This window comes from Camarhynchus parvulus, chromosome 1A, assembly GCF_901933205.1.
Source record: "Camarhynchus parvulus chromosome 1A, STF_HiC, whole genome shotgun sequence".
Lineage (NCBI taxonomy): Eukaryota > Metazoa > Chordata > Aves > Passeriformes > Thraupidae > Camarhynchus > Camarhynchus parvulus.
Genome location: NC_044586.1, coordinates 15,669,658 through 15,694,500, shown reverse-complemented (window position 1 = coordinate 15,694,500; position 24,843 = coordinate 15,669,658). Strand labels below are relative to the sequence as shown.

The following is a 24,843-nucleotide window of genomic DNA, read 5'->3' as shown; positions in this document are numbered from 1 at the left end:
CTTAAATGTTGACTGGTCATTCAACTATATTTTTCCAGAAGAAGTGTAGTGGGGCTGCCCAGTGTGGAGTCTGAGTGACTGTGCTTGCCAGACCCCTCTGACACTCTAGAAACAGGTCTGTTCTCAGGAGCTAGAGAGGCACACATTTTTCTTGGGTTAAGGATTAGAGCTGATGGAAATCAAGGCGCATGTCCTCTTAAAATTGTACTGTTTTGTCACAAGAAGGAAAGCAAGCATACAAAAGGCTTCACCAAAAGAAGAAAAAGAAAAGTTCTCTGGGGCTGGGATGATGGACAGGGTAATGTATGTTTCATGTATTTCTTTTTATTTTCAGCTTTCCTGTCAGTTTGATGACAAGCCCAATATAATTGCCCACTTCCACGAGTGGCAGGCAGGAGTGGGTTTAATCCTGTCTCGATCACAGAAACTTCCCGTTGCCACAATTTTTACTACCCATGCAACTCTGCTTGGGAGATACTTGTGTGCAGCCAGTATTGACTTTTACAACAATCTGGACCAGGTAAGAGATATTTTTCTCATTCTTCTCTGTTTTTTTTAGCTAATCATCTCCTGGCTCCCTTTCTGTTTATGGTGTTGCACCATTTATTGTATTTTCTGTCTTGTGTGCTTGCTTATGACTGACCCGTAGCTGGTTGTTGATTCCAAAGCATGAGAATCAACATTTGTAAGATCATGAAGTGTCTAGGCATAAGTGCCTTTGTATCATCTGACAGCTCTGAAAGCTCAGTGGAAACTAGTAAAACCTATCCAGCTCTAGCCAACATCTGACCCTTCAGGTGTAGCCTCACAAAAGTCTTTCTGAATGTAACACAGTAGAAAAAATAACCAATAGCCCTCCTCTTGTGAAAAATACCCCAGAATTGCAGTGGATCATGGTTGCTTTGAGTTCTTTTTCCCCCAGCCTGCTTCTTAATTTTTACAAACCATAGTGAGTCCTAATTTCAAGCATTTCAGGTTAGGCCTAATTTGTAACTGGCAAATGTAGGAAGTACTTTCTGAGTTCAAAAGACTCACATGTATTTCTTGGAATGTGTGTAAACTGTCTGTTGGTTTTGATTTTCACTGTTCTCTTTCCACTCAAAGCATAACACAAAACAATGTTTCAAGGACCCAAATGTTTTCAGCACTGCCCTCATCAGGGTACTTTGCCTGATCTGGGATTTCTCATATGGTCACAGACAAACCTGAATTCAAGAGGTTTTTCCATTCCAGCACTTAGTGAAGGTAGAGGTACATAAAAGAACCACATCCTTGGCTAAAATCAGTGAAGAAAATTTTCAGTTGGATGTTTGAAGCTTGACATATTGGGGAGCTGTGTCTTCCAAAGACAAGACCTAAGCAGTTGTGTGTTGCTGGCCTGACTCAGAAACAGGGAATCATGGAATGGTTTGGGGTTTTTTTTGGTAAACATCATCTCATTCTGACCCCTGCCATGGGCAGGGACACCTTCCACTAGCCCATGTCTCTCCAAGCCCCATCCAGCCTGGCCTTGGACACTTCCAGGGATGGGGCAGCCACAGCTTCTCCGGGCAACCTGTGCCACGGCCTCACCACCCTCACAGTGAAGAATTTCTTCCTGATATCCAATCTAAACCTGCTCTCTGTCATTCTGAAGCCATTCCCCCTTGTCCTGTCACTCCAAGCCCTTGTAAATCATCTCTCCTAGACTTCTAAGTTAGTTATGGTGTTAGGTGCATTAATAAGGCAGCATGAACATCACAGGCCTGCTGTGTAGGAGTCCAGACACTCCTGCTCACTCATAGTCTCCCTGTGTGTATAATACAGAATGGTTTGTTTTGATTCTGGTTAATTGAGGGAGCTACAAGCAGTCTGAAAAGCAGTCTTTTTTTTTTCAAAGCAACTGGGTTTTTTTCTCTTCATGAATATTTTTGGGGGCCTCACCCTTCTCAGTGTACTCAAAAGGTACTCTAATGATCTTACATCTGACTAAACCGGCAGACTTTAATATATTTATAAACTAGTCACAGTATTAATAAAATTTTTTTCTGTCCGTACATGACATGAACATCTTTATATGTGAAAGCACTGTCCATCCTGCAAAGCCTCACAAATTCCGTTGGTAACCATCAGCTATGTCACAAATACAGAAATGTCTATTCAGATTTTATTCTAAGAATATGTGGAATGAAACATAAGTTTCGATTCCAAATATCATTCTAAATGGCTGTAAATAATATTTAAGGGAATGAAATTGTGGATTTCTAGGCTGTAATGCCTTATACCCTTTGTGGGTTGACAATTAAAGGTACTAACAGAGGAAATTATGTCAAGCTGTTATACTATTGTTTAATGTTGCTATAGGATGCTAAAACTCTTCCCGGAAAAGTTAACTATCTTAGTGAGGGCTTCTTTGGCTGTGAAAAGGTCACCTTGGCCCAAAAGTCTGTTGAGACACAAGAGCTTGATCTCGAATACCATAATTAAATAACAGCTAGATCTTCAGACATATTCTTGTTGCCTTCTAGCAACAAACTATTTAGGTCAATCAAGCAATTTTCTTAGTGAAGAAGATTCTTTAGGGCTTCCTAATGTTTAATCTTTGGAGGGAGCAATATTTTTTTAGAGCATTTCACCCCCTCCCACCCCAAAAATAGCTGGGTTTCCTTTTTCAGTGCTATTGCATAAATGTTTTCCTTTGAAGTATGATTAAGTTCTCACGTTTGACCAGTGTTTCACAGCTAGAACACAGTTCCCACCAGGCAGCAGCTGCCAGGATGTATTGTGCCAGACGTCACAGAAAAATGGCTGCAGCACAGAATGAAAGTGTGTGGCCTTATTGTGCCTGACGCAATCAGGCATGTACAGCTCATAGAGAGAAAAGAGGAAACCTCATGTCTTTTTTTCGAGCCCTCAACACAGTCCACAAAATGCTGAGTTAGGATGCCTGGTAGGCAGTTCTGCACTGCCCACACAGTGCAGGACTCTCCCACTGCACTGTCAAACCATCCCCATAGATAAGCAGGGCTAGAAGATGCAAGATCAGTAGAGTCCTGAGCTGTGGGCTACCAAAACTCCCTGTTCCATGAGCTGAGGGCACATGTCAGCCTGTAATCTGACGTTCTGTAAGAGGACGTTTTCTGGGGGGCTGCAAACCCAGTCAGCTTAGTAGAGGAAAGCTGTGGATGTCTGGAAGATGGGAGGGTGCTATATGGATGTAAAACTGTAATGTTGTGTGAGTCCTGACCTCTTCCTGAGCCATCTGCTCTTTGCCTCAGTCAGAGATGGGATCCTGGTTCTTAGGCAGTATTACAGCTTAGCAACTGGACATGGCACTCAGGGCTGTGCTTTAATTGACAAGGTGGCGGTTGGTCAAAGGTTGGACTCAGTGATCTTGGAGGTCTTTTCCAACCTTAATGATCCTGTGGTTAAGGTTTGAGCTTGTACAATTCTTATATTCTTACAGTTTTAACTCAATTCATCTGGGCTGGCTGGAATTAACCTGCCTCTGCTCCAGTGAGCACCTGAGTGTTAAACTCTTAGCAGGCACTCAGGATCACAGTGGCCACCAGAAGTAACACTGTTGTGTTACTATTTACTGCATATTTTAGTACCTAGATTCACTTTTAATTCACTCTCATCCTGGAGAAAGGAAAGGAGGGAAAACCAAAAGAACAAAATGGGGTGACATGTACAGTAACTGACAGTGTCTTTATTTTTATTTACTTTTAATTATTTGAAGAACCCTGGGTACATGACTGGACCAGGGACTGCTCACTAAACCTATGGGTTATTGTCTTGAACTCTTCCAAACTCAACACTGCCTAATTTCAATATCAAGCAGGGTTTTTTATGAGTTTAATTCCCAATAGAAGTTTAAGAACTTTCGTATATCTAAATAGTCCAGCCAATAGAGCATTTTCCCATTGTCTCCATGTCCAGTGCAGCTTTTACATTTGTATGTGAGATTATGTTTGTTGCCAAGATAACTAAACCAAAATTGCTAAAAGAAATAGGAATTTCTGTGAAAAAAATCTCTGGGTCTGTGGAGCCTTTCTCTCTTCAGGAGGAATTGGCTTCTCAGCTGAAGATTAGCATTTTCAATCTGTTTGTTTTCCCCATTGTTTGAGGGGACTGATTTAGTTATTTGCTTGTTTTGCATGGGGATTTTTTTGTATCCTTTCATGCCTCTAGAGTTTTAAATAAACCAGCACCTTTCATAAATTGACTGAGACAACAATGATCCAAACAAGTTCCTAGGTGAATAGACAGCTCATTTCGTAAAATGATTTCACCTGGAGAGGTCATCATCTGAAATTATTTTTGGGACCACTGGCCTGGCATCATGGAGAAGTTTGTGTGGTTCAGCCTCTAATGCTTCTTACTAAAAAACCACTTTGAGTTTAATGGGAAAAGGAGAAGGAAAAAAAAGTCAGTCATAGCCTTCATTGCCTTTTTCCTTAGGTTGCCCTGCTGATGTGTAACACTTCTGTTTAGAACTTGGAACATTTTCATTCAGCTCATGCAGGTGCAGCTGAATCCTGTTTGCAAAGTGGTGGAAAATCCTGCTCCAAGAAGTCCAAAAGGAAAAGTACTAAAAATCCCAATGAAAATGAATAGTCAAGAGCTTTTTTGCTGACAATGTCTCACTCCACTTAGTGCTGTACTGTCCAGTTTGTCACCGAGCTCACTGTTACACAAAGCTAATCCACTTTGTCAACAGAGCAGCTGATGGAAATCTGATTTAAGCCAGGAAGTGTAAATTTCATTCTCTTTTGGCCTGGCAGAGCTATACCAGAATGAAAGCTCTCTTTACATAAGCCAACAGTCAATTGGAGGTAAATTTGATGTTAGCTGGATTTTAAGGGAGTGGTTCTTACCTAATTTAGACAGCAGCAGCCAGTGAGATTATGCTGGAAGCAAAAATGTTTCCATTCTACCTTTTAGTCGCTTAGGAATTTGAACTTCAAACCAATCTCTGACTGTTCCTTTGTTCTGTAGAATCACTTTGAACTTGATTGTACCACTCTTTTAAAAGACCAAGAAAGATTATTTAGTTCTTTTTCTAAAATCCTCAGGCATCAAACCTGTACCTTTTATTTGAATTACAAAGTATTTACAGTGATATTATCCACCCTTGAGGTAAGGTTTAAATTGTGAGGGTATTAAATGGTGAGTCTGTATTATTTATGCAAAGGTGACATAATGTTTAATTTAGGAAAATTACATGTATTAATTCCAGTTTGAATTGGTATTGGTTTAACTTCTGTTGGTTTCCACCATCCTTTTTTTTTTTTCATTAGGAGAGCATAGCCTAATATCAGTATCTAGAGATTCTTTGTAGACTGTGACAAATAATTTGTCTTTCTTTCAGACAAGAGTTTAGATGGCTAATACAGTCCTTCCTCTTTTTCCACTCTCAAATGATTCTTGTGTTTTGGAAATACTTTGCAATTCATCTTTATAATTTTGAAGAAGGAATGGATGATTTGGATTTACTACTTCAGTGACTGTTTCCAGAAGAAACATAACTGCTTAATATTCTCTTCTTTTTCACTCAAAGTTCAGAATGTCATGCTGGGAGGCTCAGTGATTACCTGCTGTGCTCCCTAACATGTTGAATTTTAAGAGATCAATGGGATTTTATGCTCATTACATGGATCCATAGAAAATGAACTGAAGAATCCACAGAAATTAACCAAAATTTTCCCTCAGAATTGCACTGCAGCAAATGCAAATTTTACTCCAAAGCGTTGCACCTGTGGAACATCTTCTTTTGCTTTGAAATTATAGTGGCCTTCTAAAGGAGTTATTTCCCCTTCTAATCCTTGCCCTCTTGTAAATTCTAATAATCTGCTTGCTTTCCACCTGTCAGGGAAGGAGAGGATCCTCCAATAAATATACAGGGAAGTGGATATTGAAGCTGTTGGCCTTTAAATATCACTGAAATGGTTGGACTAAAGGACCTTAAGAGCTTCTTCTACCCTAAAGGGTTCTGTAAACAGTTCATCTGAGTTAGGTTTTTTTTTTTCTCTTGATGCAGCTGTGATCTGTGACTTAACCAGTGTTCCCATTTGCTGATAACAGCAAACAAACAAAAGCAGGTGTGACGCACTTGGCGGGAATCTCGCTTTGCTCTGGCTGAACACGAGGGGTATGGAGCAGAGTTCACAGGTGCCTGAGCTGGGCTGGACACAGCAGGGCTCAGGATTGAGCAGGAACTTTGGGTTGGGGGTGAGGAGCTGCGCAGGCATCCTGCTGGTTTCAGCATATTGTACCATGCCCCACAGTGCCTCTAACTCTGGAGATTGTCAGACAGGCTCAGCTTTGCACAGGACTAGGTGGGTTAAATTTGTCACCAGCACTGTCTCATCAATTAATTTTCATTTAACCTGCCCTTCAACTTGGCTAAGGCTCTTTTGTGAGGTCGCTTGTCTAGCCTGCTCAGAAGTGCGCAGTTCTTACTCCACCCTGAGGTCAAAAGTCAAGGTTTTGCTTTACTGATTGATGCTGGAAGCTGCTGGAGAGTGAGAGCAAATGAAATGTGAGAACCCCATGACCTCTGTTTGTACTTCCTAATAGATGTGGAATTGTGTACCTGTGCAAAAACATGCCAAGAGCCCCACAAGCACACAAAATAAAATAATTCCCGTTTATAAAAGGTGGGAAAATGAATAGCAATGAAGAAATAAGCACTGATATGTGTTAAATATGTAAAGTCTTTTCATGAAACCAAAGAAATAAAAGTTAACTAGAAATAAGTAATAGTGCTTAACAATCTTTTTATAAACCTTTGCCCCAGCAGTGTTACAGGGAGTCTTTATCAACAGTTGGTGAGCTTGTCCCAAATTTAATTTTTAATCACGGTTTGTAATTAAAACCCATTCTTGCTGAGAAAGGAAAAAGAGAACAAAAGGCCTTTGAAGTTTGACCAGCTATTTGTTTGCTAGCAATTTCAAAAGTATTTTTAATAGAAAGCCAGATGTGTTTGAGAATACTTTCATAATTCTGACTGTGTAGTTGTGCCCATCCCATTCATGTCTTTGTCTAGCATGCTAAAGAACTGTCCCATTTTGTATCTTTTTTGCACAGAATGTTTAGACAATTGAATATGCAGTTAAGGGCTACTTGTGAATCAGTTTAGTCTAAGCCAAGGATGATGCTGAGACCTGTGGCACTTTAAGGAGTCACATGAATTCCCCTTTATTTTTCTCTTTGTGTGCTTTCTGCCACTCAATTTCTGTGGCAAATGAGATGAATGTCCTAGAGAAAATATCCTTTGTATTTCATGCTCTAAAATTATCATGGGGAGTGCAGAAAAGATGATATATGAGGATACAACTGAGAAATGGTATCATACTATTTAGCACATCATGTGGTAAATTGTATTTGGCAAATGTAGAAAAGCTCTTGATATCACCAATACCAGAATAAAGCATCTAGTTTCTTTGGAAGTTTTCAGCTGAGACTTTTCAAGAGTCCTTTTTTTTTTGGTCACACTAGGGTGGTTAGATTGGCACTTTCAACTAACACAGTGGAAGCCACTTTCCCACTAGTATTGTAGCACTGATGGAGAATTAAAGCAGATAAAAGCAATTAATTTTCTCAGCAAAGCAGTTATAAGATATCTATATCTACATCTGTGTCTACACCTATCTAAGTGAAAATAAGAAGTTTTTTGCTTCACTGTAGATCCCTGAAATGGTTCACACTGCATCAACTTTCTCACAATATGTTCTGTACCAGCATTAAGCTTTGCAGGACAGGTCACAGTCTAAATAGCTTCACTTCTGTCCAAGTTCTGAAGTGCTAAAAGCAGCTGGCCATGGCAGGGGTCACACAGTCCTAACTATAGAAAGTGCTGTCTGCCCTGCCTGTGATAGGGGTTAAATCTATTATGGTCAAAGTTACACAGTCAAATGCAATCAAAATCAGGCTGTGCAGCCAGCATTAGGCAGCGATCACGACAGAGCTCACTGAGAGTCATTGTCACCCTCCATGAAACTCACATTGGGTGAGGCCATTGGGTGCCCATGCTGTTGACCTTAGGGACTCAAGACTTCTGTTTCCAGAAGTGAAACATCATGGAAGACTAAGAGGGTTGTGATTTAATTGAAAGCACTGACACCTTTTTAGACTATGTTGTAGCAATTTTGCTGTGGATACTGTTAGTGAACATTTGAACCTTTAAGCGTGGACTCAAGGGAATTGTGCATTTTCTTTGCATCAGGATAACATAAGTTAAAAAAAGGGTAGCTGCAAGATTGAAAGGTGATTTAGAAATACTTGGGTGTTCAGAATGCCTTATCTAGCTGTTTAACTTGCATGTGCCTCTAAAAATTAAGGAAGTTCAAACTGAAATATAAGAAGCAGCAAGTAACAGTGGCAGAGTTGGAGGAAGAATATCTCTGCGTGTCAGAAAATATCTCGTGTTCTGTTTTCTTTTTTCCCTTGGGAATTGTGGCTGAGTCTTTATATCCTGCCCTCCACTTCTCTCTTGCCTACCTGTGATTCCCACCATTCTGCCAAGTCCCCAGGTTCTGTCCTCATCCCCATTCATGTTTTCTTCTCTTCCCTTCAGCTACCAGCAACCTCCCTGCTCTCCCAAGTTTTCTAACAAGCCCGTGAAAGCTGCAACATGATACATTGCCAGCCAGCAGGCCAAATTCCACAGATCCTTACCTTTCATGGGATCATTAATCTAGATTTCCTTCCATGGCAGAGCTGCCATTCTTTGAGGAACAAGCAGGATCTGAGAGTTCTCTTGCTTTTTCAAATTCCTTGATAAAGGAAGTTGATAAAGTGGTTCAAACACCAGAATGACAAAACAGCAGCATAATCACGTGGTTCTCATTCCCTGGGGAAAAGGAGCCTAGCAGGAGAAACCTTCCCTGAGGGAGACAGTTTGATGGTCATGTCACACAGGTGTCTTTTTTGTTGGTTTTGTTGTTTAACAGTTTGACATTGACAAGGAGGCTGGAGAGAGGCAGATTTACCATCGGTACTGTATGGAACGGGCATCTGTGCATTGTGCCCATGTGTTCACCACAGTCTCCCAGATCACAGCTACAGAAGCAGAACATATGCTCAAAAAAAGCCCTGGTAAGACCTGAATTATTTTTTTACTGTTATTTCCTCAGAATGCCCACATATCCTTAGATTGAATGAGCATAATAGAGGCAGTGTACAAACATGAAGAGAAAGAACACATGCACAGGCGTGTCTGGCTATGCTACAGGGATTAACCAATTTTCCATGGATGTTAGGCTTTTTTTTTGCCAGGACTCCTCAACTTCAGGAATTTTGTCTGTGGCAGGGTTTCCATGCTTTTAGAACTGAACCATGATAAGCTTCATATAGATAAAATATTTTTTATTAGACCAACAAGTAGAGTTTGAAAAATAGTTCTGTGCCCAATAATTTCTCTGATTTTCCTCTTGATATTAGTCTCATAAAATATGAAGCTTAGAAACCTTGTCTTGTTCCATGCATGGATTTTGAGTAAGGTCGTGATCCTAGTTTGATGTGTCATCAAATTTCTCTTTAAATCATCTCACTGCTTTATAGGGATAAACCCCAATACTCCACCTGCAGGTAAGCAGCATGAGGGAAAACTGCACAACAGTTTTGGAGACTATTTAGCAGGTGTGTTGGTATCTTGGTTATTTTAAATTAAACAGTGCTCAAATTATTGGTTTTGTTTGACCTTGTTTTTTTGTTTTATTTTTGGGTTTTAGTTGGGGTTTTTTGTTTGTTTGTTTATTTGGGGGATTTTTGCTTACTCTTTGTAGAGTTATTGGTTGATTTGCAGTGCTGATTATAGTTTGGGATTGTTATCCTGGTTAACTTCAATGCTTCAAGCCACATTTTGGTTCCTGAACCCAAACAAAAGAGCTGTTCATGGAATCCTTTCCCTCATTCCTGACTAGCTGTCAATAGGATGGTGGATCTAGATTATCTTTTTCATTTTATTTTAAGCACAAAAGCCATGCCTTAAAAGTCACTGAAGTTCAGTTGTTTAAACTGGGATATCTCTGAAAGTTCTTGATTTTTACAAAGTGCAGAGCACTCTGAAAATCAGACTTTTAAAGCTTTTTTTATATAGGCATGACACTTCTCCCCACCACAGCTACCATTGAAAATCATAGTCTGTGTTTTGGGATTTTAGGAGACTGAAATGAGTCTGAATCCAGTTTAATTTGGGGAAGAAAATCTCCAGACTGCTCACAGATAAAACATCAGTTGAAGCTGAAGAGAATTCCATGCACAGAGAGATTCACAGGCCTGAGCTTTTTGTGATTATTCTTGCAACTTTGAAGAAACCAAGTAAATATACTTAATGTTTGGGTTAAAAAACTACTGACAGATGTCATGCATCATGTTGATATAGCTAGAAAGAAATTCAGTAGAAATTGTCATCCCAAATCCTAAGAGACGACTCTAAGTGGAAAGTATGTTCTGATGGGAATAAGTGCTTTAATAGTTCCTCTGAATCCAAGACCACAAATAAACTGTGCAGGAACCTATTCTCACACTATTTATTCTCTCTGAAGTTGTGACATCTGCACAGACATTGATTTTTTGAAATGCCCATCAATCCTTCAGTAGGTCATTGAGCTTGCTAAGGAACATGAATACTGAAAGCATGTGTGCATTTCTCCATCCACTTTAAAAATAAACCCTTAAAAGGAGGATGCTGAATTAGTACAATTAAATTTTATTTGCATTTATTGAGACAAAAATTTTTCAAATAAATTGTTAGCTAAAAATAATTCAGAAATGTGCTAAATTGAGGTGTCTCTGCTACTCCTCTTTAACATCAAACTTGGATTATAATTTAAATTATAAATCTCATCACTTGGAGAAGTCCCTTTAAAATTTAATAAACCTGATTGCATAGAGAACTTCTGCAGTGGGACAGAGGCCAGTTTGCCAGTCCAAACCTGGCAGAACGACTTCTTGCATTATGCTGATCCCACTTGCTGCAGTTGTTATGTGATCAACAATTTCTCAAACCATATTTGTCAAAAGCTTGAATATCTTTGACGTATCCAGCAGGATTTTGTCAGTGATCATAAGTTATATCCTTGTGATTTGAAAACTGGTGTTATGGGATTTCTAATGTTTTCACTCAGATATGGAACATATTTCTCATTAGCAGTAGAGAAGACTTTGAATCAAAATTCCAAGTGATTCAGGTATCAATTGAGTTCTAGATCTAGGCTTCCTATCTGTATGTATTTGATCAAAATCATAGATGGAAGCTCTGAAAAAAGTACAAGTCAGCTCTAACTGTTAGTGATCTATCAAGAGAAAACCTAATTCTGTGCTAATATTACTTAAATCATGCCAGTTTCTTTTCTATAAATACAGAAGTAAAAACATTCTGGTTTGACCTACTTGGGACAATTTTTCAAGCAAAAATGTTGTTATTTCATTAAACAACAAGAACAGCAACAAAAGCAAGCAAACGAACAAACAAAAAAACCCAGCATAGAGACCAAACTCTCTTTCATCACTTCATCTCTCACACATGTTCAAAATATTCCTGTGTGTTGAGCAGAAATAGTGAACTGGATTCTTTGGGCCACCACGTCTGTCACCCATCTCAAAGCCTTAAATAAGAGATGGATGGAGCCCCAGTCCTCATGAAAGGATAAATGAAGCTGCAGTTAAACCAAACGACATGGGGAGTAGGTTATGCATAGGCTGCTGCTGGTGGGTGAGACTCTCCAAAACTCCCTGATAAATGAATGTGAGTGTGGAAAGAAGCCAGCCAGAAATACTTGGGGAAGAGATTCTTCCTGTATTGGGAAGTCTTTGAGATGGTTGGAGTCTCAAAGGTCTGTCCTGCATGAGCCAGTTCTCTCACACAGAACAAGGAACAGGTCAGAGAAAGGAGAAGGTGTGTTGATGGTAAAGACAGGGGAGGATGGTTCTGCTCTGTTACCTCCCCCCAGAGGTCTTTGTTTAGAGAATTCTTAAGTGCTGGGCAGGAGAAGGTAAAAGCACAAGTGTTCTCCTCATGTTCACCAAGACTGTTTGGTCATCGAAAACCAAATCTTCAGTACCTAGCAAGTAACGATTTCCTGGTCTTTAGTTTCAGAATTGGTATTCCAGAAACAGATCCATTGAGACTTTTGCTATTTCATGGTTACTACTAAAGGTTATATTTTTATCTGTTGTAGTTTAACCTAGAGTGTTTCAGGACATTTTCAGGTGAAAGTTTAACCACAGATCACTTACATGGCAGGGAAATACATATATTGCTGAAGCAGACTGTAATTTTCAAGGAAATAATCAAAAATGGCTGTGCCATTTGCACAATGTCAGGCAAGTATCATAAAGTAGTATAAGTCTGTTTCAGTCAGTTGTGTTGCCATGAAATACATCTGCTGAGGAACTGGCCTTTCCTTTCATTTCCATTCATAACCCAGCTCAAAGGACAGAAAATGGCATTCTTTCCATTTACTTGGACTGGATTTAGGGCAAGCCTTTGAATAGCTGCTGTGATCTACCAGGAAGGCTAAGAGTGACTGAATTTCAGTGCCTGTCTTCTGTGTATATCCCAAAACTCTACCTTTAAAATGCTGGAAATGAACAAATTTTAATTGTAAGATCCTTTAGAATCTTGGAGGAGAGCAGCAGTAAAACTGTAAAGTGTACTATTCCATGGATGTTTTTAGGGGAAACGCAACTGATTACTGGAAAGAGGCTGTTTTATAAAGGTTTCTTATATGCTCCCTTTTTTGATACATTCTCAGAAGTTTTGATAGAATGGATATCTCTTGTGCCATGCAGTAAACAAGGGCATAGCACAATTTCTGCTTCCAAGGGCTCTCAATCTGTAGTGATCGAGCAGGCAACAGTGATATCAAGGATAAAGAGGTAAAGGGCAAGTTGCACAACAAATGTATGGCTCAATGGCGACATTACTGGAGTCTTGACAGGACAAAAGGACAGGGTCTACCCAGTGCTGAGGACAAGTGAAAGCTGCTTTGATGCTGCAGACAGTGCAGAGCCACATGCAAGAGCTTTGTGGAGGCAGTGCTGTTCCCTCCCCCTGAATAACATAAAAACATAACCTGTTCACATAAACCTGAGACACACATTGGTTCTTTCCTTAAAGATTTCTCTGACTCTGAAGATGTCTACCTCTGCCTTTTCTCTGCTTTTCCAGATGTTGTCACCCCAAATGGCTTGAACATTAAGAAATTTTCAGCAATGCATGAGTTTCAGAATTTGCATTCCATGTACAAGGCTAGGATCCAAGAGTTCATTCGAGGTCATTTCTATGGGTATGCTTTTACTTTTCAAACATTAGCAATGCTTGTCCAACACTATTTAAAGCAAGAACCAAAGCAGGAGGACTAACAAGTACTTCATAGAGGAGTGGAAATGCTGAAACCAGCTTATTCAAATGTCTGTCTGGGATTTCTCAGTCAGAATCTAAGGGAATTTTAGACACCAGATCTGACTCTACTTAACAGATTGTGATTTCGGACAGCAGATCTTGATCTGTTTGTTATTTACCCAAGATGCAGTTAGTCAGATTAAGATAGTCAATTTAAAGCACAGCAGAAAAGACTCGCTTTCATTTTTCTCTGGGGATGATAAGTTCCTCCAGAATACAAAGCTGTTGTGTGTTTTATTTGATTGTATCTCGAGAAATACTTTGTTCTTGTCTGTTTTCTTGCTTTCAGCCACCTTGACTTCGATCTTGACAAGACCTTGTTTTTCTTCATTGCTGGGAGATATGAGTTTTCCAACAAAGGAGCTGATATGTTTCTAGAAGCCTTATCAAGATTAAACTTTTTGCTGAGGGTAAGAAAGCTTACACAGCTGCTGAAAGCGTAGAGCTTATGGTCAAACTCACCATACTGTGGAAGTCACCTACAAGAATTCCCTTTCAATACTCTGGTTTATAGGGAAGTAATTATGGGATATTCACAGTTTTCATAGGGCTCTCCTCCTGAACCATCAGAATATATGATGATTTCACACAGTTTTAATTGATAGATTGGTTGTATAATTGAAAATAATTGATTACATAGTTCAAGAAAATAATCCATCATTGCCTCCCTGGTTTTTAGAGAGAAGTAATGAAAATAGTGTTCTAGAGTTTACCCTGATGGCTTACATATTATAATGGAAATAAAAGTAAACCTTTAAAGCTGCATTTTAAAAACATCCTTTCAAGCAAATTGCTTAATTTGTTAGGACCTGTTTATGATCTTTTAAATCTCTGCTACCCCACTGGATGGGAATGTCACATTAAAATTCACAGACTGACAGTGGTGTGGTGCAAAGCAATGGGAAGCCATTCAGGTCTCTATGGTTCTGTTTCCTCAGTTACAAAATTGGTGCAATGTTTCTAAATGTCTTTATGGAGTACTTCAATTAAGATAAGAGCAAGGCCTCGTTAAAAATCACAGAGCAGAGCCCTTACTACCTGCAGTTGAAAATGTCTCCATTGTGTCCCAAAGACTAATATATTGAAAATAAAACCCAGAAAAAATGCTAATAATGCTAATTGGTTTTCAATCATTTAAGAAGGATCAATTAGCTGTTGTCCTAGACTCTGTCCTTTGTACTCTTAACAGTTGAATAATATGGAAAATCTGGAGAAAATTTATGATACTGCTCTGTCAGCAGGGATGAAAGAATCACTAATGTTCAAAGCCCTAAGTACAATTGTTCTACCACCACCTTCTATTATTATGGCATTTAGTGCCTCTGGATTTTCTAGAAATTCTTAATCTCTTCATTCACACAGATCATCTCAAGGAACTGAAGTATTTCTTCCACAACAGAAGTCAGCTGTTTGGCAGTGTTGTGCAACATCAGCTACCTGTTAATGGCATTTTCATGGCTGTTACTTGTGAATGCTGGTAACATGGAAGGTCTTGTGCGATAAGAGGGAAAGAATTGCCTGAGCAACTATTGCAGGAATTTCTTATTGCATCTAATGATTTATATCATAGAATCATAAAATCTTTAGGGCTTCAAAAAATTGAGTCCATCCTTTGGCCAATCACCCATTTGTCAATTAGACCATGACACTAAGAGCCATGTCCAGTTGCTTACTGAACACTTCCATGGAGGGTGAATTCCACTACCTCGCTGGGCAGCCCCTTCCACTGCCTGATCACCCTTTCTGTGAAGAAATTCTTGCTGATGACATCCATGGTAAACAAGGCAGATGGAAATTGAAGGAAACAGGCTAGTTTTCCCAGGCTCTGTAGAGCAGTGTACTCTTGCTTCTCCCAGAAGCTGAGCCTGGATTTATTGCATTATTCTTCCAGTGTGGATGCCGGCATCTGATTAGCTGTTCTAACACTTGCTCTGTAATTAATTCAAGAGGTAATTCCATTGGGAATAGTAGACTACCTGTACTAATTACAAGTCTGGAAATGGTGGTACTTCCTAAACAAGTCCCAGGATTGTGCCTGAACCTAGAAAGTATATACCATTGCATGAAATTATTTTACAAAGACATTTTCCTCTGCTGTTTGAAAACCTGACTAAAATTTTGCAAATAAAATACGTATGTTGGGAGAGATTGTTAATGCACACTAGGATTGTAGCACGATGGATTTGGAACCCACTTGGAAGAGAGGGAAGGGAAGAACATTAATTAACATAAACATGATAGATGACTCCCATAGTTTTTTTTATACTATACATTTCCCTCTGTGTCAGTCTGAGAGAACTGACTGAGTCTGAGAGGCACACTATTGAATGGTTTTGTATCTAAAATTTGAAATGGAGGCAATTCAAAGTGATTTGATTTTTACAGCTCTGAACAGAGTTCACCCTTAGCTTTTCATTAAACAGTTGCTGAAAGGAGTAAAACCTCATTCATGCAGCAATGAATGTTCCTGGTATTTTGAACGTTGTTCATGCACAGGAGAAACTAGCAAGTCAAACCACCTAGAAATAAAGGGTCAGAATGCACAGCAAATGCTTTCTGCCTTTGAAATAGCTGGATGGGAGAGATGGGCAAGAAGTGACTTGTGGCTTTTTGCATGTCTGGCAGGTTCTTTGCCAGAGTTTCAGGTAGAAAATGGTTGTTCTTTCTCTGCTGTAAGAAATCCCTCATATCATGCCTAGGCATACCTCAGATAGTAAACCAAGCACTCACTCCTTTGAGCCAGCACAGTTTGTGTCAGGTGAGAAAGTGTGTAGGACTTTTATTTTTCTGCGGTTTATGTGCTCAGCCAAAGCCATGTTCTTTAAACCATGAGAGCTCAGGAAGATCTGATTGCCCAAATTGAAACTGGGTGACATCTCTGTCTTGATCTCTGATTTGACAGAACTTTGTTTGTAGCAAGATCTGAGCCTTCCTGGAAAACCAAAGCGTATTTGGCGTTTCCTGTGACTAATTCTTGAAGTTGGCTGTGATACCCTGTATCAATTTTTTTTATTTTAAATTGCTCTCCATTTCTTGTCATGTAGGTTCACAAGGCTGATGTTACAGTTATCGTGTTCTTCATCATGCCAGCAAAAACCAACAACTTCAATGTGGAAACCTTGAAAGGACAAGCAGTCCGGAAGCAGCTCTGGTAATTGCCATTCCCACCCTGGTACAGTCTGATGGGGGACTCGTGCAAAAAAGTCTCAGCGGGAGAATGCTCCTTCTTTTTGCTACAACTGAGGATTGTGGGTAACTAGAATGTATTTCAGAGATGAAAGTGATGGGAAAGATAAAGAAGGTCAAATATTTCTTCTTTTAGGTCTGTTTTTTTTTTTTTGTCCATAGTTATTTTTAGTTAACTTGTGTTGTCATTCTATTAGCAAATAGTACTTGTTTTGTAGCAACAAAGTAAAATGCTCTAGAAAATCCAGTGTTCTGAATGTCTTCTGGATGTTTCAGGTACTCCCTTTGGATGTGCTACAGAGCTCCCATGAAATAAAGACTGCCTGCTCATTTTTCACAGTGAGCTTCTCTCACTGTGAGAAATTAATAAATAAAGACTGCCTGCTCATTTTTAACAGAGAGATTCTCTGTGGGAAAAAGAAATAAATTACACATCTTCTTTTATTTAGAAATATGCACTGTGTGATCCAGCAGATTAGCAGTTGATAATAATTGTCTGTAATTTTCTATATGGACTACAACGAGCAGTGGCCATAACCAAGCAGTGAAACTTACAGCTATAAAAGGAAAATTGTCACAGCCCTACTTATTTTGCAACTTTTCAAACAAAAAAGCGAAGCAGGAGCAGGATTAACCTTCACCTCACTTTAACTGCTGTGTGATTCTGTATAGGAAAAGACTGCTTTCAGCTGTTCTTCTCTGTGAAAAGCAGAAGACTCTCTGCATCACTGTATGCAGCATCATCATGGTCATAATCATAACCAGGATAAACCCACCTGCTAGCAGTATTTCATAATAATATCAAATGATTTCAGGATGCCACTGAAATTAAAGACAAGAAGAGGTTGGCACTTATAAAGGAATACAGCACTTAGAAATTAATATGTGATGGCTGACTTGGGGTATAAAATCCTTCTTTGCTTCAGGAAAAGCAGTCTATCCCATCTGGGTTAAATTTTAGATATTGTGCATGGCAATCTATGAAAGTATAGTCATGTGGGAATGATCCTGCTGGGGTTTGGATCAGTGTGGCTTAACATTTGGCTGCTTTACAACTCACCCAAAATTGACTTATCCACTCTTGTGTCTATGTGAGCTGGGAAAGAGCACCTAAAAACAGGTATGTGGATTCCCAGCTTGGTAAAGTTTAAGATTTCACCTAACAAGTTTTGTTTTTGCCTAAATTATAATTAAAAATCAGAAAGGCAGGAAAGGTTCTGTGAATTGGAACTTCACTCTCAGTAGATTCACTCAAATTTAGAGTGCAGTTGCTGTTTTGACAACAGAAATTTGTGCCACGGGCAGAATAATAAAAATGACTCTTTGCATGCAGAACTGGGGTTCACTGGAATTCTTCCTTAGCTAAAATATAACATTTGTCTGACACAGGCCTCATTAATGGCTTAAAACTTGGCCTGAGCTTTTCAGGAAGTTTTTTTTTTTTTTTTGTTTTGCAAACTAAGATAACTACCTTTAAGTCTAACACTTGTTTCCAAAAGTCTGTGAGTTGGGAAATAAGGCAGAAAGTGAAGGGGGAAGCTTGCTTTGAAAACCCCTATTGGTTTAATTCTTATATCTTGCATCTCTCTTCCAGGTCAAGAGAAGCTGGAGCTCTCTCTGTCCATTATTAATGACCATGTTACAGTACCTAGGGTCATATATATGCTCTTTTTTTTCACAACTGACATGTGGTCTACTGATCAGAGAAGAGGGCTAGAAGGAATCCCTAGTAAAGCCTGTCCCTGGCTTTCCCAGTGCGCTCATCTGTAGGTGCAGGGTAAATCCTCAGCTCTGCTGAAATCCATCAGCACAACTGCTGGCTGGAGAAAAAAGCTTTGAGAACCAGACCTCTGTCTGCTTCTGCATCCTGGGTTCCATCAGTCTATCAGTTTAATTTCCAGCAGCAGGAATCTCTTTTATGCTGTCTTTGTTCTGGATTCTCCTGTTTTATATGTATATTTATTTATCTTCCTAGGGACACTGCACAGTCTGTGAAAGAAAAGTTTGGAAGGAAACTCTACAATGCCTTGCTGAAGTGAGTGAATAAGTTGCTTTGCTCTGCCTTGTGGAGCCTCATGTTCAGGTGGCTTTACTTGTGCTGTTTCTGTGCTTCTGCTCTTGTAAGGCATTTTGACATCCATAGGAGGGCATGGTAGGAAGATATGGGACCATAAACAGGATACTTGTTTAACAGGCAAATCACAGAGAAAAAAATAAAAGTTCCAACAGCTTGTAGTGGAAAGGCTCTTAAGAGACACAGGGATGTCTAAGTAACAAAGGCTTATTCACTGTCAAAAACTAGCTACTTCAGCTTAAAAAAGCACCAGAGACAAAGTAAAATGTGTTAGTGATTCAGCCATGTAGTTTCAGAAGACAGTTGGAAGTGAATGACCTAAAGCACAGGTGAGATGACTGGAACTTCAGTAAAAAAAAGCTGTGTCCAAAAAACAGAAGAAAGCAATTCTTTTGCTTTTTTTTCAAAAGCTAATTAGGAGATCAGCAAGTATATGGGAGAACACAATATAGGCAATATAGAAGGGCCATGAAAACAAAGGAAAGGTTCGCGTTGATATCAGCAAACTTCAGATCAGACCTTGTTGGCCATTTCTTCATTTTCTTTGCAAATAGGACAATGAATCATTTGGTAAATGAATCATTTGGTAAAATTGGTTGTGTGTTTCCTTTGCAGAGGAGAAATCCCAGACCTGAACAAGATTCTTGACCGAGATGACATAAGCATTATGAAAAGAGCCATCTTTTCAACTCAGGTCAGAAAATGTGTTATTTGTATAAACTTCTAATCTAAATAATGAATGTGATTATGTAAAAGGATTGAGTATGGAACATAGCAATATGTGTGCATTGGGAAGAAGTTTTCAGCAAATACACTTATTATCAGCAACATTTAAAATCAGCTCTGATTGCTTTTAATGAGAGTATGACCCAAACAGACCTTTAGGGGAGTCCATGGGTATTGCTTCAGTCACATGCATTCCTAATTCTTTTATTCTGAGCCAAGTGTGAACTTTGAGTTGTTCCTGAGCCTGGATTTTTCCAGTTTTATTAAATATGTGAAATCAAATGCTAAGGAGATACAGCATTGACTAACAGTCTTCAAAATTAAATGGTGGGCCCTTCTTAAAGTTAGTACAAATTAATTTATTTTGAGGTAAATTAAGCTTATTTACATTATTGACAAAATTTGCCGCTGTCTTCCAGTAGCCTTAGAAAATAGAAACAGGACTGTTTGCCAAGAGTTTGTCTGATTTTTGGATTGCCTTTTCTGTGCTCAGAGACACTCTCTGCCTCCAGTGACCACGCACAACATGATTGATGACAGCAATGACCCAATCCTCAGCACCATCCGGCGCATTGGGCTGTTCAACAACCGCACAGACCGCGTGAAGGTGCGTTCTGGCTCCTCATTTGAGACCCAAAATGAGATTTCTCTGAACATTCTCAGTCTGCATCACTGGGGAGTGCAGTTAAATTCTTGATAGGTGGTATTGTACTGCTAGAGTACTTCTCTCTTCCTTTCCAGGAATAACAGCTTGTCACTGCACAGAGATCCTCAGGTGCTGTTTAGCCAAGCTAATTTCCAGTTAGGAATCTGAGGTTAGGGAGCTGTTTCCATTGCTGCCTCCTGCACTGAATGAGTAGCTGCTAACTGCGGAAATCAAGAAAGTGCTATGGGTCATTTGCACCCAGATAGAAAACTCTGGCATAGATTCACTTGCTCAAAACTGCAGGTCCAAGGTTTCAGCACAGACATTCCTGGAGTATTGATTCATCTCTTAAGAGCAACACCCTGATGCTCAGCATTTTCTGTAAAAGATTAACCAGGGCTTTGAGCAGAAAGAATTGCTGTTTGTGCCATGCTCATGTTTACATCACCTGTTGAAACTAAATTAGTGCAAATAAATATTTTCCTTTTTTCCATGTTTATTAGTCAAACCACAGAAATTATCAGCTTCTGCTTTCACAGGTCTGCCAAAGTTGTTTTTTTCCTGGCAATTTCTTATATTCTAACTTGACTATCTCAACATCTGTCTAGTCAAGGTTGAACCTAAAATTGCAAATTCTTCCTCTTCCAAACCTTTTCTTTAAAGCCAGATCCAAAGTATCTCTAACAATGGCATATTAATTATTCTTAGTTTCTTTTTAAACCCATGGCTATACCTGAGTAAATATTTTCTTATACTTCCTAGTTGCTTCTTCCTGGCTTAACATACAAGCATTAACTCCAATAAATTCTGGGATCATAATATGGTAATAATACACAAGATGTAACAAAAGTAGGGGGGAAGGATGCACTGTGTACAGATGTAGTAAAAAATGCCTCACAATTAACTGCTTGAAGGCATTACAGAGCAGAAAGGATATAACACAGCAGACATGATGATCTGCTTCTCAGCAGATGTCAAGTTTGTAGAGATCTGTCATTACCACTGAAAAATTACCTCCTGCATGAACAGGCTTAATACTTGATGACCTGAATACCATTTTAAAAAATTCTGTAAACTTCAAATTGAAAGTAATTTTGAGAGGGGTACAACATATTCAGGCAGACACAGCTGGCATGTGAAAAATACCCTCAGCAATTCCAGTGAAATCACTGGGATCAACTAAGCTTGCAAAATGAGCTTACAGCCCATTTACTGGTTGAGTACATTCATTTGTTTACTCAAGTGAGTAGCATGACAATTTTATTAAGAAGGGATAAAAGCACATCCTGAGCATGGAATAATGGCTGTGGTATGTTCATGCAGGAAGATAAACCCAGAGCAGTTTAAACCATTCCCTTATGTTTCTTCCTCCCGAAGCTGACTGAGCACCACATACAAGGCACTTCTCAACTAAGTAGCGGATGTAGGGCAGTAACCCCAAGCCCCGGAGAGTCATGCAGATAAATTAACTTTGGTCCTTAGAGGTGTCTTTCAGCAAGATTAATTAGGCACAGGTTTGTGGTGACAGGGCTATAATGTGTCTGCTTTCAAAATTCCATCCATTCTTGGGAGATCTGTTGAGTACAGTGAACATTCCTTTATCTCAGGAAATGCTGTGACGTTCAGAAGTGCTGTGTCTGTCTGAGGCCTCTTCCTAGAGAGACATCCCAGTAAGATCATAGAATAGTTTGTGTTGGGAGGGACCTTAGAGATAATTTCATTCCATCCCCCTGTCATGGGCAGGGACACCTTCCACCAGCCCAAGTTGCTCACAGCTCCATCCAGCCTGGCCTTGGACACTTCCAGGGATCCAGAGGTAGCCACAGCTTTTCTGGGCAACCTGTGCCAGAGCCTCTCCACCCTCACAGAGAAGAATTTCTTCCTGATATCCAATCTTAACCTGCTCTCTGAGAGTGTGAAGCCGTTCGCCCTTGTCCTGTCATTCCAGGCCTTTGTAAATCCTCCATACCTTTGTACAAGAGACCAAATCTTGCTAAATGCCACAGCCTTAGGCCTAATTCTCAGTGCATATGGGCCTCCTTGGTGGAGAAAGATAAAGCTAAATACCTGTCCAGTGAAAAGGGGGCTCATCATGAGTCCTATTTCCAGGACAAGAGTGCACACCGGCAGGATGTGTTGTAGTGTGAGCAGTGGGGTAGATAACAGATGGATGGCCAAAGGAGGTGCTGTCCAGATACTTAGAAAAAGACCAGGGTGAATAAAGGTGCCTAAACTTATTGATAATTGAAATATATCAATGATGGTTTTCTTTCACCTCTAACATAAGTTTTGAATATCCAGGTGATCCTACATCCAGAGTTTCTGTCTTCAACAAGCCCCTTGCTGCCCTTGGACTATGAGGAGTTTGTTAGAGGCTGCCACCTTGGTGTATTCCCATCATACTATGAACCTTGGGGCTACACTCCAGGTAGGAATTTTGTACCCTTAACTAGTGTAGAAAGATGAATACCCATTCTGTTGATGCAGCCAGTTCCTTCTGAAGTGCTGCAAAAACTCTTTAAACTCTGTTTCCTCTGCCATGCAAAGGTCTTACTGCTGGCAAAACTGTCCCTGCAGTTTACTGTTTCCCGTACTAATGTGTAATTTTTTGATTTTTTATGGCTTTAGAACAAGAAATAATTTTTAAAACTTAATTCTTGGTCGAAGGATTTTTTAAAAAGGTGTGCAGGAATGTAAATATTAAGAAAAGCAGGGCAAGAAATCTGATGCTACCAGCTGACGTAGCTCAGTGGATTTAATTCAAGATAACAAGTTTGAGAGAATTATGTAATGCCATAGCTATTATTTAACAGAAATACATGCAGTGGTGGTGAATCTCACTGAATTAACTGGAAATTTCTAAAAATGCAGAGAGCATATAGATTCTGACTTAAAATATTCTCTTTATCAATACCCATTTGTGTCTCCCAGAAACAAAGACTGCTTTTTAAAGGTGCATTTATAACTATTTTATAGACACCAGTTTTATTGTCATATGAGTGAAGGCCATGTAGATGTCTCTGCACTTTTGTAAGACTAGAGTCTGCATGCTAGTTTAGGTTAGGCTTAGGCTCCTTGGCAAAAACTTTTTAAGGAGGGTAAGCAATTATCTTTACACATGGATGTGACAGAAAAAACTACAAAAAATCCATACATTTTCTGATTTTATAAAACTAGCTCCACATCTACTGTGGATGAAGTCCTGAGTTAATCATGGGGTTTGTTGTTTTGGGGTGGGATTTTTATTTTGGAGGAGTTTTTTTTCCTGCTATAGAGACCTGTTGGCAAACTATCGAAATCCAAAGTTTGATATGCTCCTGCCCCTATGAGATTCAGTTTTGTAAAGAGTTGTGAACAACTAATGAACATAGGTGTACATTAGGCTCCAATTTAAAATCCAGATAGTCCTGACCATGTATTGGGGTTCTCTGTGTCGAAACTGCACTCCCAGAAAGTTTTCAGTTTAGCTGCTCTGGAACACAAACACATGTTTGCAAACACAGGATGAATTTTGTGTTTAAAATTTCTTTTTATATTTTTTCCAATAATCCACAACAAAACATAATTATAGTTTTCACTTGACATTTTCAGAGCAGCTTTATTGTTATGGGACTTTCTGTCTGCCTATTTTGGTTTTTTTTTTCCCTCATAAAGGTGAAACCATTGCAGGTGTATTGTCCTGAAGCCCTTTTTGCCTGTTTCCTTCTGCAGCTGAATGTACTGTGATGGGCATCCCCAGTGTAACCACAAACCTCTCTGGATTTGGCTGTTTCATGCAGGAACATGTTGCTGACCCAGAAGCTTATGGTAAAAACTTTAACAGCATATCAAAATATCACCTCTGAGTTAGGAAAGCAAAAAGCACAGCAACCATGCTGTTACCCCTCAAATTTGTGTTTCTCTAGGACAAGGAAATGCATTAGGGGAATATATTCAGAGCTCTGAATATCTTGTTAAGTTGCACAAGGGATTTCAGCTTTCATATTTATCCAAACCCTTTACGGGTTTTTTTTTGGTCTCCCTTTAACCTTTCATTTTCCATATTCTTCCAAATTCATCACTGCTCATATCAGTCTGGAGTCTCCCAGCATTTCACTTTAGTGCCTCTGGTTATAATGCTCTAAGCCTTCCAAAGAAGCTGGGAAAGTCTGCTTCTCTCAATAGTCTGGGATTTGAGACCAGTAACATGACCCTCCCCAAACAAACATTAAATTACCGTGTACACTTAAAAAAAAAAAGCCATGGAAATACTACTTCAAATAGTGATCTGCTCAGGTTCATAACTGGAGTGCCAATGCCTGGTGTGTCAGGATGATTCTGCCTCTTGAGTCATCCTCTGCCTCAGTAGCTCCTCCTTTTAGGGTTGTTTGTCCCTGTTTTCCAGCTGGTGCAGTTGTCACTAAAGCTGTGGCCTCCCCGAGGTACAGAGCAAGGCACAGCCCTCCCTCCCTGTCCTTTCCTCTTTGCTTAGCCAGGGCTGACTGGATGCCCCCTCTCTGGAAGTGTCCAAGGCCAGGCTGGATGGGGCTCTGAGCAGCCTGGGATAGCAGCAGGTGTCCCTGCCCATGGCAGGGATTGGAACTTGATGATCTTTAAGGTCCCTTCCAGCCTGAACCATTCTGTGATTCTGTGGTTCTGTGAATATTGAATATATTCTCAAACTAGGGCCTCTTTCCAAGTACCTGGGCTTGTTTCCACAATCAGGCAGTGACAGCCCCGCACTGGTGCCACCTTTGCCTGACCTAAAGGCAAGGGTTAGAGCCAGGTACAAAATCTAGATACACCTGCCTGGGTGAACATGTCTTTGAGACCCTACAG

General features: G+C 39.7%; 1 protein-coding gene across 1 annotated transcript in view; it reads left to right on the top strand.

Annotated features, from left to right (window-relative positions):
• GYS2 (glycogen synthase 2) overlaps positions 1 to 24,843 on the top strand; it is a 41,025-nt gene that overhangs the window by 12,194 nt on the left and 3,988 nt on the right. The window contains exons 4-13 of the mRNA XM_030960228.1: positions 335 to 520; positions 8,937 to 9,081; positions 13,160 to 13,277; positions 13,683 to 13,803; positions 16,438 to 16,544; positions 18,555 to 18,614; positions 19,269 to 19,347; positions 19,873 to 19,986; positions 22,327 to 22,453; positions 23,737 to 23,832. Coding sequence (XP_030816088.1) covers positions 335 to 520; positions 8,937 to 9,081; positions 13,160 to 13,277; positions 13,683 to 13,803; positions 16,438 to 16,544; positions 18,555 to 18,614; positions 19,269 to 19,347; positions 19,873 to 19,986; positions 22,327 to 22,453; positions 23,737 to 23,832 — 1,153 coding nt within the window. The remainder of the gene's footprint in view (positions 1 to 334; positions 521 to 8,936; positions 9,082 to 13,159; positions 13,278 to 13,682; positions 13,804 to 16,437; positions 16,545 to 18,554; positions 18,615 to 19,268; positions 19,348 to 19,872; positions 19,987 to 22,326; positions 22,454 to 23,736; positions 23,833 to 24,843) is intronic.